General features: G+C 40.3%; 2 protein-coding genes across 2 annotated transcripts in view; one reads left to right on the plus strand and one right to left on the minus strand.

Moving 5' to 3' along the window:
• The window catches only part of LOC119862452 (acyl-coenzyme A synthetase ACSM4, mitochondrial-like), a 29,853-nt gene that overhangs the window by 13,702 nt on the left and 449 nt on the right, over window positions 1-15,702 (minus strand). The window contains 7 exon segments of the mRNA XM_043494319.1: window positions 968-972; window positions 1,191-1,213; window positions 1,216-1,328; window positions 3,008-3,215; window positions 4,507-4,717; window positions 5,035-5,104; window positions 5,106-5,289. Of these exon segments, the coding sequence (XP_043350254.1) occupies window positions 968-972; window positions 1,191-1,213; window positions 1,216-1,328; window positions 3,008-3,215; window positions 4,507-4,717; window positions 5,035-5,104; window positions 5,106-5,230 (755 nt within the window). The 5' untranslated portion in view covers window positions 5,231-5,289.
• The window catches only part of PDILT (protein disulfide isomerase like, testis expressed), a 41,785-nt gene continuing 37,491 nt past the window's right edge, over window positions 11,409-15,702 (plus strand). Inside the window, exon 1 of the mRNA XM_043493934.1 lies at window positions 11,409-11,715. Coding sequence (XP_043349869.1) covers window positions 11,517-11,715 — 199 coding nt within the window. The 5' untranslated portion in view covers window positions 11,409-11,516. The remainder of the gene's footprint in view (window positions 11,716-15,702) is intronic.

Genomic DNA, 15,702 nt, shown 5'->3' on the forward strand with positions numbered 1-15,702 from the left:
ATGTGTTATTTACAGCAGTGGGCTCGAGCCACAAAACCTGCATCCAGCTCCAGAGCTGAATGCACCATTTGGAGATCCTCCCCCCCCCCCCCCGCAGATCAGAGACAGCAGCTAAACCACAGGCTCTTTCTCTAGGAACCTGAAGGAAATGGCTTTTATCGACTCTCTCAGTCATATAGTTATCAATAAGGTTGAAACTCAAAATACAACAGGAAGCCTCAGAATGATAGATAACCAGACAAGGCTGCTTCAAAGCTCACTGAAGTCCACAGGAGTGTTTCTATTACAATCACCTTTGGATCAGGACCAGGGAGTATAAGAAGTTTTCATTCAAGCTTCACAAGTTCAGGTTACACTCCAAATACGGCTGATCCCAAGTGTATTTGAGATTCAACCACAGTGTTTTGCACAGTGACTCTAGTATTCCCCATACTTGATGTTCAGCACCAATGTTCTTTTGGGAAACAGATATAGCCTGATTTCCAGAGGTGCTGTCAATGACATCATTAGGACCTGAGCATGCCACACTTTTGAAGACCAAAACACATGACCATGTTTTCTTCTTGTATTGTCTGACATGTGTGTCACACCTCTTAGTTCAATTAAAAGAATATTCCAATATGCACAGTAGCTGGAAATAAAGGTAATGCAGATATAAACAGAAGAAAGAAAGAAATTGGCCACTCTCTCTTCTTCACTCAAGAGGTGATCATCTGGGGTGACATTTTGCACTGTGATTTGTGAGACTTTTTTAAAATTTCATGAAACTTCACCCTCCCCATGAAGCAAAAATCAAGAGGCAGATCCTTATCTGGTGTAAATCAGCACATTGACATTGGTTTCAACCAAGCTATGACAATTTATACCAGTTGAGTATCTGGCACTCGAAACTTTAGTTTTAAGGAAATGCCCAGGTGCTATTAAAAATTGAGCTTTATCCTGTTTTTCTGCAAGTGGAATAGTCCACTTACCCTGTCCCTTGGGTGACAAATCATTATTGCAGATGATCTGCATTGCAATTTCTTGCTGCAAAAGCTTTTCATTGTGGCTTTAAGGGGGAGGGGAAAGCATGTTCTTTGCTATTGAAATATCTAATTTTATAAGGCTTTTACTGTCACTGCCTCCTTCCCTTTAACAAAGGATCTTGTCACTAAGTCAGACACTTAGGAGCAGTTAGGGATTATACCTGCACTGATTGTAAATCCTATGCCTAACTACTGTGGGAATGTTCAACCATTTTTGGAGGTCCTGTGCTTCCACTGGTAAAATAGATGAGCATTGGGTCTCGACTCTTTGTCTTGATGCAGTTATGGTCAGCCGGTGCCACCCTGTGGAACCATAATTCCTAACCGTGCACTATATGCACTGCTTTCAAAGAGCCCACAATATTTGCTACGGTTCAGACATTAACAGAGCAATACTGGGCTTGGTTACTAGTCTCAAAAAATAAACAGCTGTACTAGTTATGACTCTGTAGAATACAGCAATACAGACTAACTCCGGGGATTCTGCTATTGACAGACTGTGCCTCCATGTGTGAGCTCATGCAATCTAAGATACGAGAACCAACAGCCTATTCTAGAGGCTTTTTCTATAATTATTTACTCAGAGATGTCCAGAGGCTCAAAGCTGAACAGCATTCACAAGCAAAACCAGTCACAGCCCCGCAGAACTCACAGTCTAGGCTCTGATTCAAATCCAGTGAAGTCAAGGGGATCTTTCGCTGACTTCATTGGGCTTGGATTGGCTCTAAAAGACAGCACAGATAAGATAAGTTACAAAGGGAGGCTTCGGGGTTGTAAATTGCTCTTTTGGGGCATTGTAAAAACAGCAGCAGGCTGTGAGAAGTCGGGTGGTCTGCCAAGAAGGTAGGTAAGTTACTGCACACAATGAGGCAACCAGGACAAAGGTGTTGAATAGGAGAGGGAAATGAATGGGGCTTTGTGGCTGGTGGTGTTGACAGAATGGAGCCTGGAGGAACGTGCAGAGACAGAAGGTCTAAGGCACAGGCCAGGAGAGAGCTCTTCAGGTCCCTGAAGGCAAGGAAGAGAAATTAAAGTTAATGCAGTAACTAGAATGAGCGAGTGGAGGGATGGCAAAACTTTTCATTCAAATCTTCCAAGGGGCGCATCGGGGGCAAAAAACCTAACTCAAGACTGAGCTTGATAAGTTTATGGAGGGGATGTCTGATGAGACTGCTACAATGGCATGTAGTTGATCTGTGTCTGCTAGAAGCAATATCCCCAATGGCTTGTGATGGGATGCCAGATGCAGTAGGGCTCCAAGTTACTACAGAGAATTCTTTCCAGGTGTTGGCTCAGGGTTTAACTGATCACCATATTTGGGGTTGGGAGGGAATTTTCCCCCAAGGTCAGATTGGCAGAGACCCTGGAGGTTTTTAGTCTTCCTCTGTAGCATGGGGCATGGGTCACTTGCTGGTTTAACTAGTGTAGATTGTGGATTCTCTGTAACTTGAAGTCTTTAAATCATGATTTGAGGGCTTCAGTAATTCAGCCAGGTGTTAGGGGGTCTATTACAGGAGGTGGTGGGTGAGCTTCTGTGGCCTGCAATGTGCAGGAGGTCAGACTAGATCAGGGGGTCTCAAACTTCATTGCACCACAACCCCCTTCTGACAACAAAGTTACTATATGACATGGAGTGGGGAGGTAGCACAAGCCCCGCCGCCCCCGGGCAGGGTGGTGAGGGAAGAGGAGCCCAAGCAGTGAGGGGGGAACTCAGGCTTCAGCTTCTGCCCCGAGTCCCAGCAAGTCTAATGCTGGCCTTGGTGACCCCATTAAAATGGGGTCACCCCATTAAAATGGGGCAGTTTGAGAACTGCTGGACTAGATGATCATGATAGTCCCTTCTGACCTTAAAGTCTATGAGTCTATGCTAGAAATGGATTTTAAAGTGAAGGATTCCTCATCAGTTTAGCAACAGTATCTATCTGATACACCTGGCTTTTGTTTAATCTCATAGTGACATTGCTAAAACAGCTGATACCTACTTCAGTAGCTCTTGGAAGTTTAGCCACCCATCCCTGCTGCCTTCAGAAACAATTAGCTTGGTTTTCAGAAACTGGCAATCAGGCATGACAGAATCCACTGCAGGTGCCAGTGTGTCATTGGTAATGATGCACTTGGCCTTCGAAGCCTGGAGTCGATAGAAAATGTCTTTGGCCGTTAATTGGGATGTCCCTGGAATAAAGACAATTCCTAGAAAAGAGCAACAATGTTATTTTTCTAAATTGGGGATGAATTTTTAAAATGTTTTTAGTTAGATGACAGTAGGCACACCAGCCACAGAGAAATGGAATCACTTATAAAGAGCCCACCCCTTAGAGAACACAGATGAAGGTCATATTTATGATATGATGGCAAAGTCCATGTTAAGAATGAACAAGCAATTATTCCAGATCGTGAGTAAAGATGGGCCCCAGTTACCAACTCTCAGTCAAGATATTGAATATGCCAAAGTTGAAGATGTTTAGAGCTGGGGTTTGATTCAGCCCATTTAAGAACATAAGAATGGCCATACTTGGTCAGACCAAAAGCCCATCTAGTCCAGTATCCTGTCGTCTGACAGTGGCCAATGCCAGGTGTCCCAGAGGGAATGAATAGGTAATCGTCAAATGCTCCATTCCCTGTTGCGCATTCCCAGCTTCTGGCAAAGATTTAAACAATAGTACAATAGTCCTGTTCATACATCCCAGAATGATACCAGCTTTTGTTGCAACTGCATCACATTGTTGACTCATTTGTGATCCACCATAATGCCAGATCTCTTTTAGCAGTACTACTGCCTAGCCAGTGATTCCCCATTTTGTATACATTTGGTTTTTCCTACCTTTGCACTTGTCTTTGCTGAATTTCATCTTGTTGATTCAAACCCATTCTCAATTTATCAAGGTCCTTTTGAATTCTAATCTTTTCATCCAAAGTGCTTGCAACCTCTCTCAGCTAGGTGTCATCCACAAATTTGATAAGCATACTGTCCACTCCATTATCCAAATCATTAATGAAACTATTGATGAGTACTGGACCCAGGACAGACCGGTACTATTCAATACATTCATTAATGAATCGGATGATGGAGTGGACAGCATGCTTATAAAATTTGCAGATAACACAAAATTTGCAAAATTATAACAGCAACTTGTTAGCCCAAATTGTTTAACTGTTTGGTTATATCAAATTAATATATTCTGCCTTCAATTATAATATAATTGGCCAAATCTGGCCTTTAATTGAAGCCACTGCGGTGGCATGGTTGTAACAGAGGGCTCCATATTTGTACAGAACCTATCACAGTGGAGGCTTGGTCTATGACTGGGGTTCTGAGACACTACTGCAAGACAAAGGAACAATACTACTACTAATGAGGCACATTGGCTTAGCAATTAATTAACTTACATACTCTTTTCAAATTAATTTGGTGATTTTCAGATTTCTTTAGTTTATTTTCTTTCTCCACCACATTCAGTAATATCCAAATATTTTTACTAACCTGTTCGGATACAAGCCACATTCAGTATCCACCACTCTGGTATCCGAGGTAGAATCACTATTACTCGGTCTCCTCTTTGCAATCCACATGGGTCAGAGAGCACATTGGCTGCTTTTCTAGACAAAAATCCCAGCTCCTCAAAGCTCCACTTCACCTCATCTCCCTTATCATTTATCCACCAGAAAGCTGCAATTGCAGGTCTCTTCCCAGCCTAGCAGAAAACTCAAGAAGTTAAAATAAGCAAGGAGATATGAAATGGTTTAAGAGAAAGAACAAGAACAAGGACCACACATCACTAGTAGGCTGATTCCTTATTGTTACAGACAGATAGAGAGATTAAGGTGTCTCTAACATTAAAAGGCAAATTATCTTTTGTAGCTGATGCCTTAAAGATACAAAGATTTCTGAGACAGAAAAGAAAATAAAGGATCAGTTCTTCAACAGGTGTAAATCAGCATATCTCTTCTATAGTTGATTTACACCACCTGAAGATCTGGCCCAATATCAGTGATGTAAAATAATTGCTACCTTTTCCAGCTGAGACCATTTGTCTAGGACATCACTTGCAAAGTTGAAGTGTTCTGGCAGTTCCTGTTCACCGGTTTTAGTCATAGTGTGAAACAATCTTAGCCACAAGACACCTGTTATCTTTGTGGAATAATCTAGAAGGTGATGCGGGAGTCCACAAGAACTGGAGAATTCGTAATTTAAATAAAGTCTTCATGATACTGACTTATCCAACTGTGTGAAAAAGTCATTGAATATTCGTGGTGGATCATTCATCTGCAATGGAAAAAACAAATAACAAAAACCAACAGCCACATCCCGAAAGCTGTCTAATAAGCACAGTTGGATAAGTTAATGCAAACAGAATACAAACTATCGACAATCTGTGCCCCCACTGGACTTTGTTATTTTAAACTGAAATTTTCTACCTTAATTATTATTGTGAGCTTGTAAATAATTACAAAAAGAAAAGGAGTACTTGTGGCACCTTAGAGACTAACAAATTTATTAGAGCATAAGCTTTCGTGAGCTACAGCTCACTTCATTAATTACAGTAGCTGTCAGGGTTCCTTCCCCACTCTGAACTCTAGGGTACACATGTAGGGACCCGCATGAAAGACCCCCTAAGCTTATTTCTACCAGCTTAGGTTAAAACTTCCCCAAGGCACAAAGTCTTTGCTCTTGTATTAGGTAAAATGCTGCCACCACCAAGTGTTTTAAACAAAGAACAGGGAAAGGACCACTTGGAGTTCCTATTTCCCAAAAATATCCCCCCAAGCCCTTACATCCCCTTTCCTGGGGAGGCTTGAGAATAAACAAGATGAGCACAAATCCCTTGGATTTTTAAGACCCAAAAAATCCAATCAGATTCTTAAAAATCAGAACTTTATTAGAAGAACAAAAAAAGATAAGAGAACAACTCTGTAAGATCAGAATGGAAGATAATCTTATAGGCAGTCAGATTCAAAACATAAAGAATCCCTCTAGGCAAAACCTTAAGTTACAAAAAGACACAAAAACAGGAATACACATTTTCTCCAGCACAGCGAATTTACATGCCAAAAAACAAAGAAAACCTAATGTATTTTTTAGCTAGATTACTTACTAACTTTACAGGAGTTGGAAAGCTTGCATCCTTGATCTGTTCCCAGCAAGGCTATCACACAGACGGACAAAAGTCTGTTTCCCCCCCTCCTCCAGATTTGAAAGTATCTTATCCCCTCATTGGTCATTTTGGGTCAGGAGCCAGCAAGGTTACCATAGCTTCTTAACCCTTTAGAGGTGAAAGGATTTTGCCTCTGGCCAGGAGGGATTTTATAGCACTGTATACAGAAAGGTAGTTACCCTTCCCTTTATATTTATGACAGTAGCATTTTCATTAGCGTATTTATCTTCAGCATTATCAAGTGGTAAGTACAACAAACACTTCACTTTCTAGCCCATTTCTTCTGGCCTGATTCAGTTTCATACCAGTTTAATTTCAGTGACTTCAGTGGAGTTACTCCTGATTTCCATTGGTGAAAGAGGCAAAAGAGACCTAATCTCGTTAATCAGGATGAGATTTAGCTTCTTATGGAAAAGTGCTAACAAAACTGTTCAGTGCTGTCAGTTGGAACATGTGTTGAGCTCATAGCACTTGAACAGAAACATTGTGGAAGCCACAAGTCCTTACCATAGCTGTACATTCTAATTACACCATCACACTGAAAGTAGCCTATATGACTTTGCTATTCCCTCAACATACACTAGATGGCAATTTGCCACACTGAACACCGTGCACTTACAAAAATGCTGACAAACCTCTTTATGCTTGTATATTGCTCTTTCTTTCCAGTTCTATTTTCTTTAGAGGGTGGGAAGTTAATACATCTTTCCATTTTAGAGATGACTGCATGATACATTTAAAAAGACTTTATAATGCTCTTTTAAAGTTTACCCAGTATTTCTTTGAACAACTTCTTCAGATGCCTTTATTTTTCGCACAGTTAAGAGACACAATGAAACCACGCTGTATCCATCTCTGCTGAAGTAACAGAAGGAGACTGAAGATGGCATTCTAAAGACATATACACTCCTTTCAGTTCAGATCGAGTGGATAACTTTGCAGAGATACAAGTTGTAAGGTGTCTTTTATATTTAAACAAAACAATTTTTTAAAAGACACTCTAGATCACCCTCTCTGTCTTCTGATCTAAGCTGAATAATGCATAAGAACATACAGTACAGAGAGAAGGATGACATTGTGGTTATTAAAACCCAGCTTTAGATGTCAAGAAACCCAGGTTCTAGTCATGGCTTTGCCTCAGATTTCCTTTGTGACTGTGGGCAAATCACTTAGGGACTGACCCAACTCCACTGAAGTCAGTGGGAACCTTTCCATTGATTTTAATGGAGTTGGACTTGGTAAAATGATACTTATCTACCTCACAAAACTACCGTGACGCTAAATAAACTGATGTTTGTAAGTATGTTGCAAGCCTTAGATGGACGGTGATAACTCAGGGCAAAGTGTTTACCAAAGGTATCAATAAGAGTAATAATAATAAAATACATTAAAAAAGGAGTACCTGTGGCACCTTAGAGAGTACTCAAGTACTCCTTTTCTTTTTGCGAATACAGACTAACAAGGCTGCTACTCTGAAAATACATTAAATCACTTTAAAACTTCTTTACTTGCATTTGGTTTCAAAGGAATTTTTAAAATATCGAAATATACAGATGGGGCCCAAATGTCCATATGTTGCATTTGACTCATATCCCAATAAGGGTATCACATTTTAATGTGCACGGCCATTTAAAAAGAACGCTTACCAAGAAGTATATTTATGTAACATTCACTTTTTATTTTACCTCACCCAACTGACACCGCTACAACAACATTGCATATAATATTAATTGACAGCTAACCTTCCAGTTCTGCAGCATTTAGTATTTCCACAGTTCTCTAAAGACATAAAGCACTATTTCCTATAACCAAGGCTGTGCAAAAGTACTGACCGTTTTTGCTATTTTTTTGTGAATGGTTTTTACACCCTTGAATTTTCAATTTTCTGCACAATTCAGCAAACAGATTCTCTTCTCCGTGCCACCTGGCCCCGCAGGCCTGTTTCCTAAACTACCCTGACAGGTTTCAGAGTGGTAGCTGTGTTAGTCTGTATCAGCAAAAAGAATGAGGAGTACTTGTGCCACCGTAGAGACTAACAAATTTATTTGTGCATAAGCTTCGAAAGCTTATGCCCAAATAAATTTGTTAGTCTCTAAGGTGCCACAAGTACTCTTCATTCTTTAAACTACTCTGCTTTACTCCAACCTCTTTCTATCACTTTGAGGTCAACAACCTTTCCCAATATACTGCGTATTCACTGATAAGGGTTCTTCATGAAGGATTTAGGTTACTTATTACTTGTTTCAGTGGCAGACAGTGAACAAGTGAGCTGTAGCTCCCGAAAGCTTATGCTCTAATAAATTCGTTAGTCTCTAAGGTGCCACAAGTCCTCCTTTTCTTTTTGCGAATACAGACTAACACAGCTGCTACTCTGATACTTGAACAAATGACCTTGTCATTGTAGGTTTATTACTTAGGCAGCTTAGGCTGTGTTCTGAGATAACTACTGAAAGGATGTTCGACTCAGATAGCCCATGCAGGCCTCCTCATATTCTTAGATATTCTTTTTCATTCCCAATTTGTCACTTATAAAAGAACTTTGAAAAGAGTGGATTATAGAAAAAATACAACCAAAGTCAAACCAACCTCTTTCAAGTTTTTATCAGTCATTCTTACAAAATCCTTTTGCATTTGTTGATTTAAGCAACAGTGTTTATATAGGGTCATATCTTGCCCTCAAGTTGTACACACAGCTCTCAGTTACTTCATTAAGAGTTCTATGTGCATGATAAGAGAAAAGGAGTACTTGTGGCACCTTAGAGACTAACAAATTTATTAGAGCATAAGCTTTCGTGAGCTACAGCTCACTTCATCGGATGCATTTGGTGGAAAAAACAGAGGAGAGATTTATATACACACACACAGAGAACATGAAACAATGGGTTTATCATACACTATAAGGAGAGTGATCACTTAAGATAAGCCATCACCAGCAGCAGGGGGGGGAAAGGAGGAAAACCTTTCATGGTGACAAGCAAGGTAGGCTAATTCCAGCTACTCTGAAACCTGTCATGATAAGAGAATATGTTTCCAGTCACATTATGAGCCTGATCCAAAGCCCACTGAAGTCAATGGAATCTCTCCACAGACTTCAGTGGCTTCCAATCAGGCCCTACTACAACAATGCCTGAAAGAGAAAATATAGCTACAGAATAATCTATTATTTCTATTTAATCATTTGCTAAAATGGTGCATATAATACCAGGCATATTTTTAAAAAATTTGGACTAGTTTCTCCAGAACTTTTATTTTATATTTTTATTGATCTGAATAAGTTACTAACATCTGTTTACTACTAACTAAAGTTACTAACCCTATTTACAGGCACACTATCGCCTTTCTTTGTAGACTGGTAATTAACAGCTTGTAATTAACAGTTTTGGTTTGTGCTTTGAAACAAGTAACACCCCTTTATAAAGTGTTTTTCATCCCTATATCTCCACGTGTTTCACAAAGGAAGGTAGTAGTATTACCACCATTCTACAGATGGAGAAGCTAAGGTACAGAGGTGCAAAGTGACTTGTTCAAGGTCACAGATCAGAACAATGGCAGAGTGGAGACTGGAAACAAGGCCTAGCCACCGGACCTAGCCACTAGACCACATCTTCCTTCCCTAACACCCTATCAAATATTTTCATGTTCTCCCTTTCTTCTTCTCAAAAACCAGATGCCTTTATAGCCATGAGTAAGTGGACCTCCTAGAACAGGTTTCCTGACTTTCTCAGAAATGGTATCATCCTGACCCTTTGCATGACTACTTTAAGAAAAAATATATAATGGTGAAGACACCATTCAATACTTGTCCCAGGAAAGAAATGGCCATCTACAGCCTGCAAATGTCAGTAAAGAAGAGGTTTAGTGAGATGTCACGAAACCTTATGCCAAAATAAATTTGTTAGTCTCTAAGGTGCCACAAGGACTCCTCATTGTTTTAACAGACCATTTGGTCTCCTCTGCAGAAGCTGTAACTTTGGTCTGTATGCTACACGGCATTCCAGTCAATAATCTAAGAAAAGGGCCTTAGGAATGTACAAGGCTGTTTCTTTTTTAGTTACCATGTGACAAATATTTTGGGGAATAAACCATCTGTTATTCCTGTAATGCACCATCTCTCTGTAAGGATATTCTTCAACATGCTCTGACAAGGGTACTCACATATGCACTGTATAGAATTCTAACAGTTTATGGTAATACTGCTTTGAATTTTCAGAGTGCTTTGCACCTTCAAAGGTCTATGGAGACATTAGCTAATTACTATGTGCCAGATGCTGCTACCACTTCTCAAAGTAGGTGAAATCCTGCCTCCAATGAAGCCAATAACAAAACTCTCACTGATTTCAGCAGAGCCAAGATTTCACCCATTGACTTGTAGCTTATTTGGGATATTATCCAACATCCTCATAAATCAATAGGAGTTTTTCTACTAATGTCAATGGGATTTGGATCAGACCTTCAGTAAGCAGTCCCATTAATATAACAGATGACGAAATATTATCCTTAAGAGCAGTTATCAAGGCCCCCTTATGTTCATAGGCACCTAAGTTCCAATGGGGACATCCATGTCATCTCTACATCAACTCTGGGTAAAGTTAATAACATAGCTGATGTTCTTAATTATAGGTACATTATTAACCCAACTTTCATTTCTATCGCCAACCTTTATTCAGTATTTCCTCTCTCCCTCACCAGGTATTGTTCTCATTGATGAGAACCTTTCCCCCTTAACTGCCCAGGAATTGGTTTTCCAAGCATTGCTAAAAAGTGATCATATCCCTTAACAGCTCTGACTTTCCTGTGGAGGAGCAAGGTTGGCTCCACTCATGGCAGGCTTTGTTATCAATTTTCAGAGTGGTAGCCGTGTTAGTCTGTATCAGCAAAAAGAACATGAGTACTTGTGGCATCTTAGAGACTGACAAATTTATTTGAGCATAAGCTTTCTTGGGCTAAAACCCACTTCATCGGATGCATGCAGTGGAAAATACAGTAGGAATATATATATATATATATATATATATTATATATATATATACATACACACACACACACGCACACACACAGAACATGAAAAAATGGGTGTTGCCATGCACTCTATAATGAGAGTGATCAATTAAGGTGAGCTATTATCAGCAGGAGAAAAAAAAACAAAAAACCTTTTGTAGCGATAATCAGGATGGCCCATTTCCAAGAGTTGACAAGAAGGTGTTCTTTTGGTTATCAATGTTATCATGTGGGAATTAGCCACTTGGTCTGCTGATAAGGTAATGGCCATTTTAACAGCAAACATTCAGCTCTTAGTCCCTTTTTCTCACTCTGAGCCTGCGAAGTGCAGTAGGTGCAGATGAAGACACTGTGGCTTTCATTCATCATGTTACTGTTTCTCCCAAGTCTTGCAGCAGAGGATGGTATAGGCCCAAAGGAAACAAAGCCAAAGAAAGCCAGACTCCCCAAAATCAAAGAGGAGAACAACATTCTGGTGCTGAAAAAGAGCAACTTTGACAGAGCACTGAAGGAAACTAAGTATCTGCTGGTGGAGTTCTGTGAGTATGAATGAAGGCTGCATACTATATTGATGGCTCTGCAACTAATAGTCATGGCATTTAAGAGGTTTGCTTTGTTGTTACCTTGTCCTCCACCAGCTCCCTTTTGTTTTGTCCATGTGCATTTTTTGTGGTAAACTTAGATTGTAACCTCATAGGTAGAGTGGCTGTATTTTAACATGTGTTAGTACAGTGCCTATCTATTGGGGCCCTGATACCTTAGATGCTAGAATAGTATAACAATAGGGACAGTGATACTGAGATGGGACTGTGAAGGCTTCAGTCTGCATCCTGCACAATGTTGATTGAATGTCTTCAGCATCCATTGTCTCGGTCTAATTTTCCAAGGACATATTTTGCAGCAATTGTGTATGCAAACCTTGTATGTGCACAAAATGAGAGGCCACTTGTATGACCCTGAATGATTTTATCTGCTGCGCTCTTAATCACTCTTACATTCTCTTCACTGCTTTAGTTTCTTGTGCAAAGTTCATGGCAAGTGGTAGCTCCTCTTTTATAAGTCTTTGGGCTTCTGGGAATGGCTCTTTGCAACAGTTAGGAGTGAGATTCTGTTTATCTTAGGTTTCAGAGTAGCAGCCGTGTTAGTCTGTATTCGCAAAAAGAAAAGGAGTACTTGTGGCACCTTAGAGACTAACAAATTTATTAGAGCATAAGCTTTCGTGAGCTGTAGCTCACGAAAGCTTATGCTCTAATAAATTTGTTAGTCTCTAAGGTGCCACAAGTACTCCTTTTCTTTTTGTTTATCTTAGGTTGCAAGAGCTGACATTAATATGTGCTTAGATGGGGATCATTGTGCCGGGTATGCCTGTGGCTTTTCTTTTTGTATCATATGTGCGGCAGTCTCATAGGGGAAAATAAGAGACATATAGTGAATGGCTTACAGTATTAGTCAGTGTGTCTGGTTGGGTGATGCCTTTTGGTAGCTGAGAAGATAAAAACTAAAACCATCACAACGACATATAAGTTAAAATAGAAATAAAATCTAAACAGAGTGGACCCCACTCTACTCCATGTATTTTGGAGGCAGTGTTCTAAGACACAGTTGGCCATTGCTTTAGGATTACTGTGATACACTAGGAAGTCATAGCAGGCTCCTATTGCTAAAGTAAACTTTTCCCATCGTGGCTGTGTACAGCCACAATTAACTCTTACTCAGTGCCTCAGTCTAAGGCTTTTCACTGCTTTTGTTCTTTAAAAACTGAACTGCTGTAGATGACTCGGACTGCATCCAAGTGTTAACAAAATCCCTCAATCTCTGTTTGTGGAATCTAAGAGAATCAGTCCAGGATGTTTCAAAAATGGGCCAATTTCTGGGAGAGAGCAGAAAACCCAGATGAATAAACCCCAGACACAGGAAAATATGCCCTAGTGTCATACGACTGAGAGAGCAAATCTTCAGCCCCAACATATGGCACCAAACGTGTAGCCCAGTCAGATCCACTTCTGCAAGATATAGAGGGCAGTATGGGAAACAGCCCAGTTACCCTGCAGGGGAGAACTTGGCCATAGAGGTTTGACCCTTCTGCTGTTCACTGAGTCCCCCACTGGCTGCTCAGCACTGGCTACAGACAGGAAACAACAGAGTTTAGGATGATTTTTGTGCCAAAATACCTGGTTTGAGCAGGAGTTGATGCTGGGTAAAGTAGCTGGCCATATGTTTGATGCCCTCCTGCCCTTGATATTCCTCTATAACCCTGCAGCACTGACTCCCACAGAGGCATCCTGGCAGAGTGGGGTTTTGGTGAGGGCTGGTGCTGCAGAGGTGACACCCCCACTTTCCATATGGCCAGGGGAAGCTGTAGCTGCTTTAGGTCCCTTCCGCTCACCTAAGCAGAGGAGGTCAGCATTGCAGAATCCAATATTTTACAGCCAGAAGTGTTTTCACAGTTTTACCCATATACAGATATATGTTTAAGCAAATGAAAGTCATAGAACTTGTTTGAATGAATTAACTCTTCCAGCACAGACCTTTGGCTGTAACTGCTGAGAAGCATCCCAACAGAAAAGCTGCACACAAATAAAAACACAGCCAGCCTGATCAGGGATGGGGAAAGCCTCTGGGCACGATATTGCCAGCACAATCTGATCCAAGGTCAGATAAATTCAGAGAGCAGATCTAATCCTCTAAACCGTTTGAGATCCATCTCCTGTAGCACGGACAGTAATAAGCCCCATGTGGTCTTTTTAGTGTAGCTCATTTGTGAGCAAGTGTTACTTCAGAACCATTTGTACCGTAACCCCTGCAAACATAGAAAAATTAGAATTCTGAGTTACTGACACCAATCTGTCATTCTCTAATCCAGAGACCATGTGTTATCTCTGCTCAAATCACCAACAGAAGTTGGCTCTTCAACAGAAGTTGGTCCAATAAAAGAGATTACCTTGTCTCTCCAGTCTCTAATTCAGGCAGACATTTTACTGCAAAACATTTTCTTCCTAAAAGGTCCTGGCAAATAGCGATCATAAAACAATGATCATATTGGTTTTGTTTTGAAATACCCTCAAAGCAATTGTTTTCAGCCTTTTTTCCACATGCCATCTTCTCTAAGGGCTCAGTCTTTCACTTGCTCACTCTGTTCTGATCCAGCAAATCATTTGAGACACACTGAACTTCTAAGTACGGACTATCTCCATTGACTTCAGGCACCTTAAACCAACACTTAGTGCATTGGTGGGATCAGGACAGGTTGCTCAGCATATTGCAGGATTGAGCTCCAAGTGCATAGAGACTTAACACTGCACAGTAGCTCAATAGACTTTATGGAAAAGAGGTAGGTGTAACTATAGAGATGAGGGAATCCTATATATGTCTTATATAGATATGAGAGCGCACTATAGCCAGAAGATGATGCAAGCTTTCAGGCAGAGCCCGTTCTGCCAAACAAGCAGAAAGGGAGGTTGCTTGAGGCAGGAAGATGTTTTGTGACAGGTTTATTTTGTGAGTGACTAAGCGCTATGGGTGACAGAGTTTTTAGTCTGCCTAGGACAGCGAAAACCCCAAAGCTGGCTCCGTTCCTAGGGCTTAACCTTGGGCTGCTTCACTATTGACTGTACCATACTCGCAGTGCTCAGTAAACAGATAGTTTGCAGAATAGGCTCAGCCAGTCAGAGTTTTTGAATCTAATTTAGCCTTAATTTGGGAGTGTCATTAGAGAGGGGCCCCAATTAAAAGCTCAGAATGCAACATTCTGAAATTGGCAATGGGATGTTTGAAATCAAGCCAGAATCCAAATTTCACAGAAGGCTCCAAGCTTTACAATGAGCTGAACTAAAGCACCAGGTCCAAGTGCCTGTGGACTTTGGAGCGTTTGTAGCCAAACTTTCATTATTATTTGTATTACAGTAGCATGTAGGAGCCTCAGCTGAACCCAGGGCTCAATTGCACTAGACGCTGCACACGCGCACACACATGCGCACACACACACACACACACAATAAGAAACATTCTCTGCTCTGAGGAGATTTCAATCTAAATAGAGAAGTCAGATAAGGGGTGGGAGAAAGGAAGACATTATTAGAGCTGAGTGAAATTTTTCATCTGAAACTTTTTTCTGGCAAAAAAATGAGAATCTTGTGACATTGAAACATTTTGATAATTTGTGTCACTTTTGCCAAATTGTTTTGGTTGAAAAAAACAAACAAAAGCAAAAATCTGAAAAAAATCATAATGTTTTGTTTTAAACATTTTTGAAGCAAAACATTTTGCTTTTTCTGTTTGAAACAACTTTTCATTTAAAAGAAATCTTTTAATGTTATTAAACAACATATTAGAAAGATTCATAATGGTCAGTATCAAAATGAAAATTTTAGTTCAACCAGAAACAATTTTTTTTTCCAAATTTTTGATTCACCAAACATTCTGAAAAATTTCTTTGTCAGTTTGACCCAAAATGAGGGTTTTTTACAAATTTTCGCACACCTCTAATTGTTATCACCATTACACAGATGGGAAACTGAGACAGAGAT

This window comes from Dermochelys coriacea, chromosome 10, assembly GCF_009764565.3.
Source record: "Dermochelys coriacea isolate rDerCor1 chromosome 10, rDerCor1.pri.v4, whole genome shotgun sequence".
Lineage (NCBI taxonomy): Eukaryota > Metazoa > Chordata > Testudines > Dermochelyidae > Dermochelys > Dermochelys coriacea.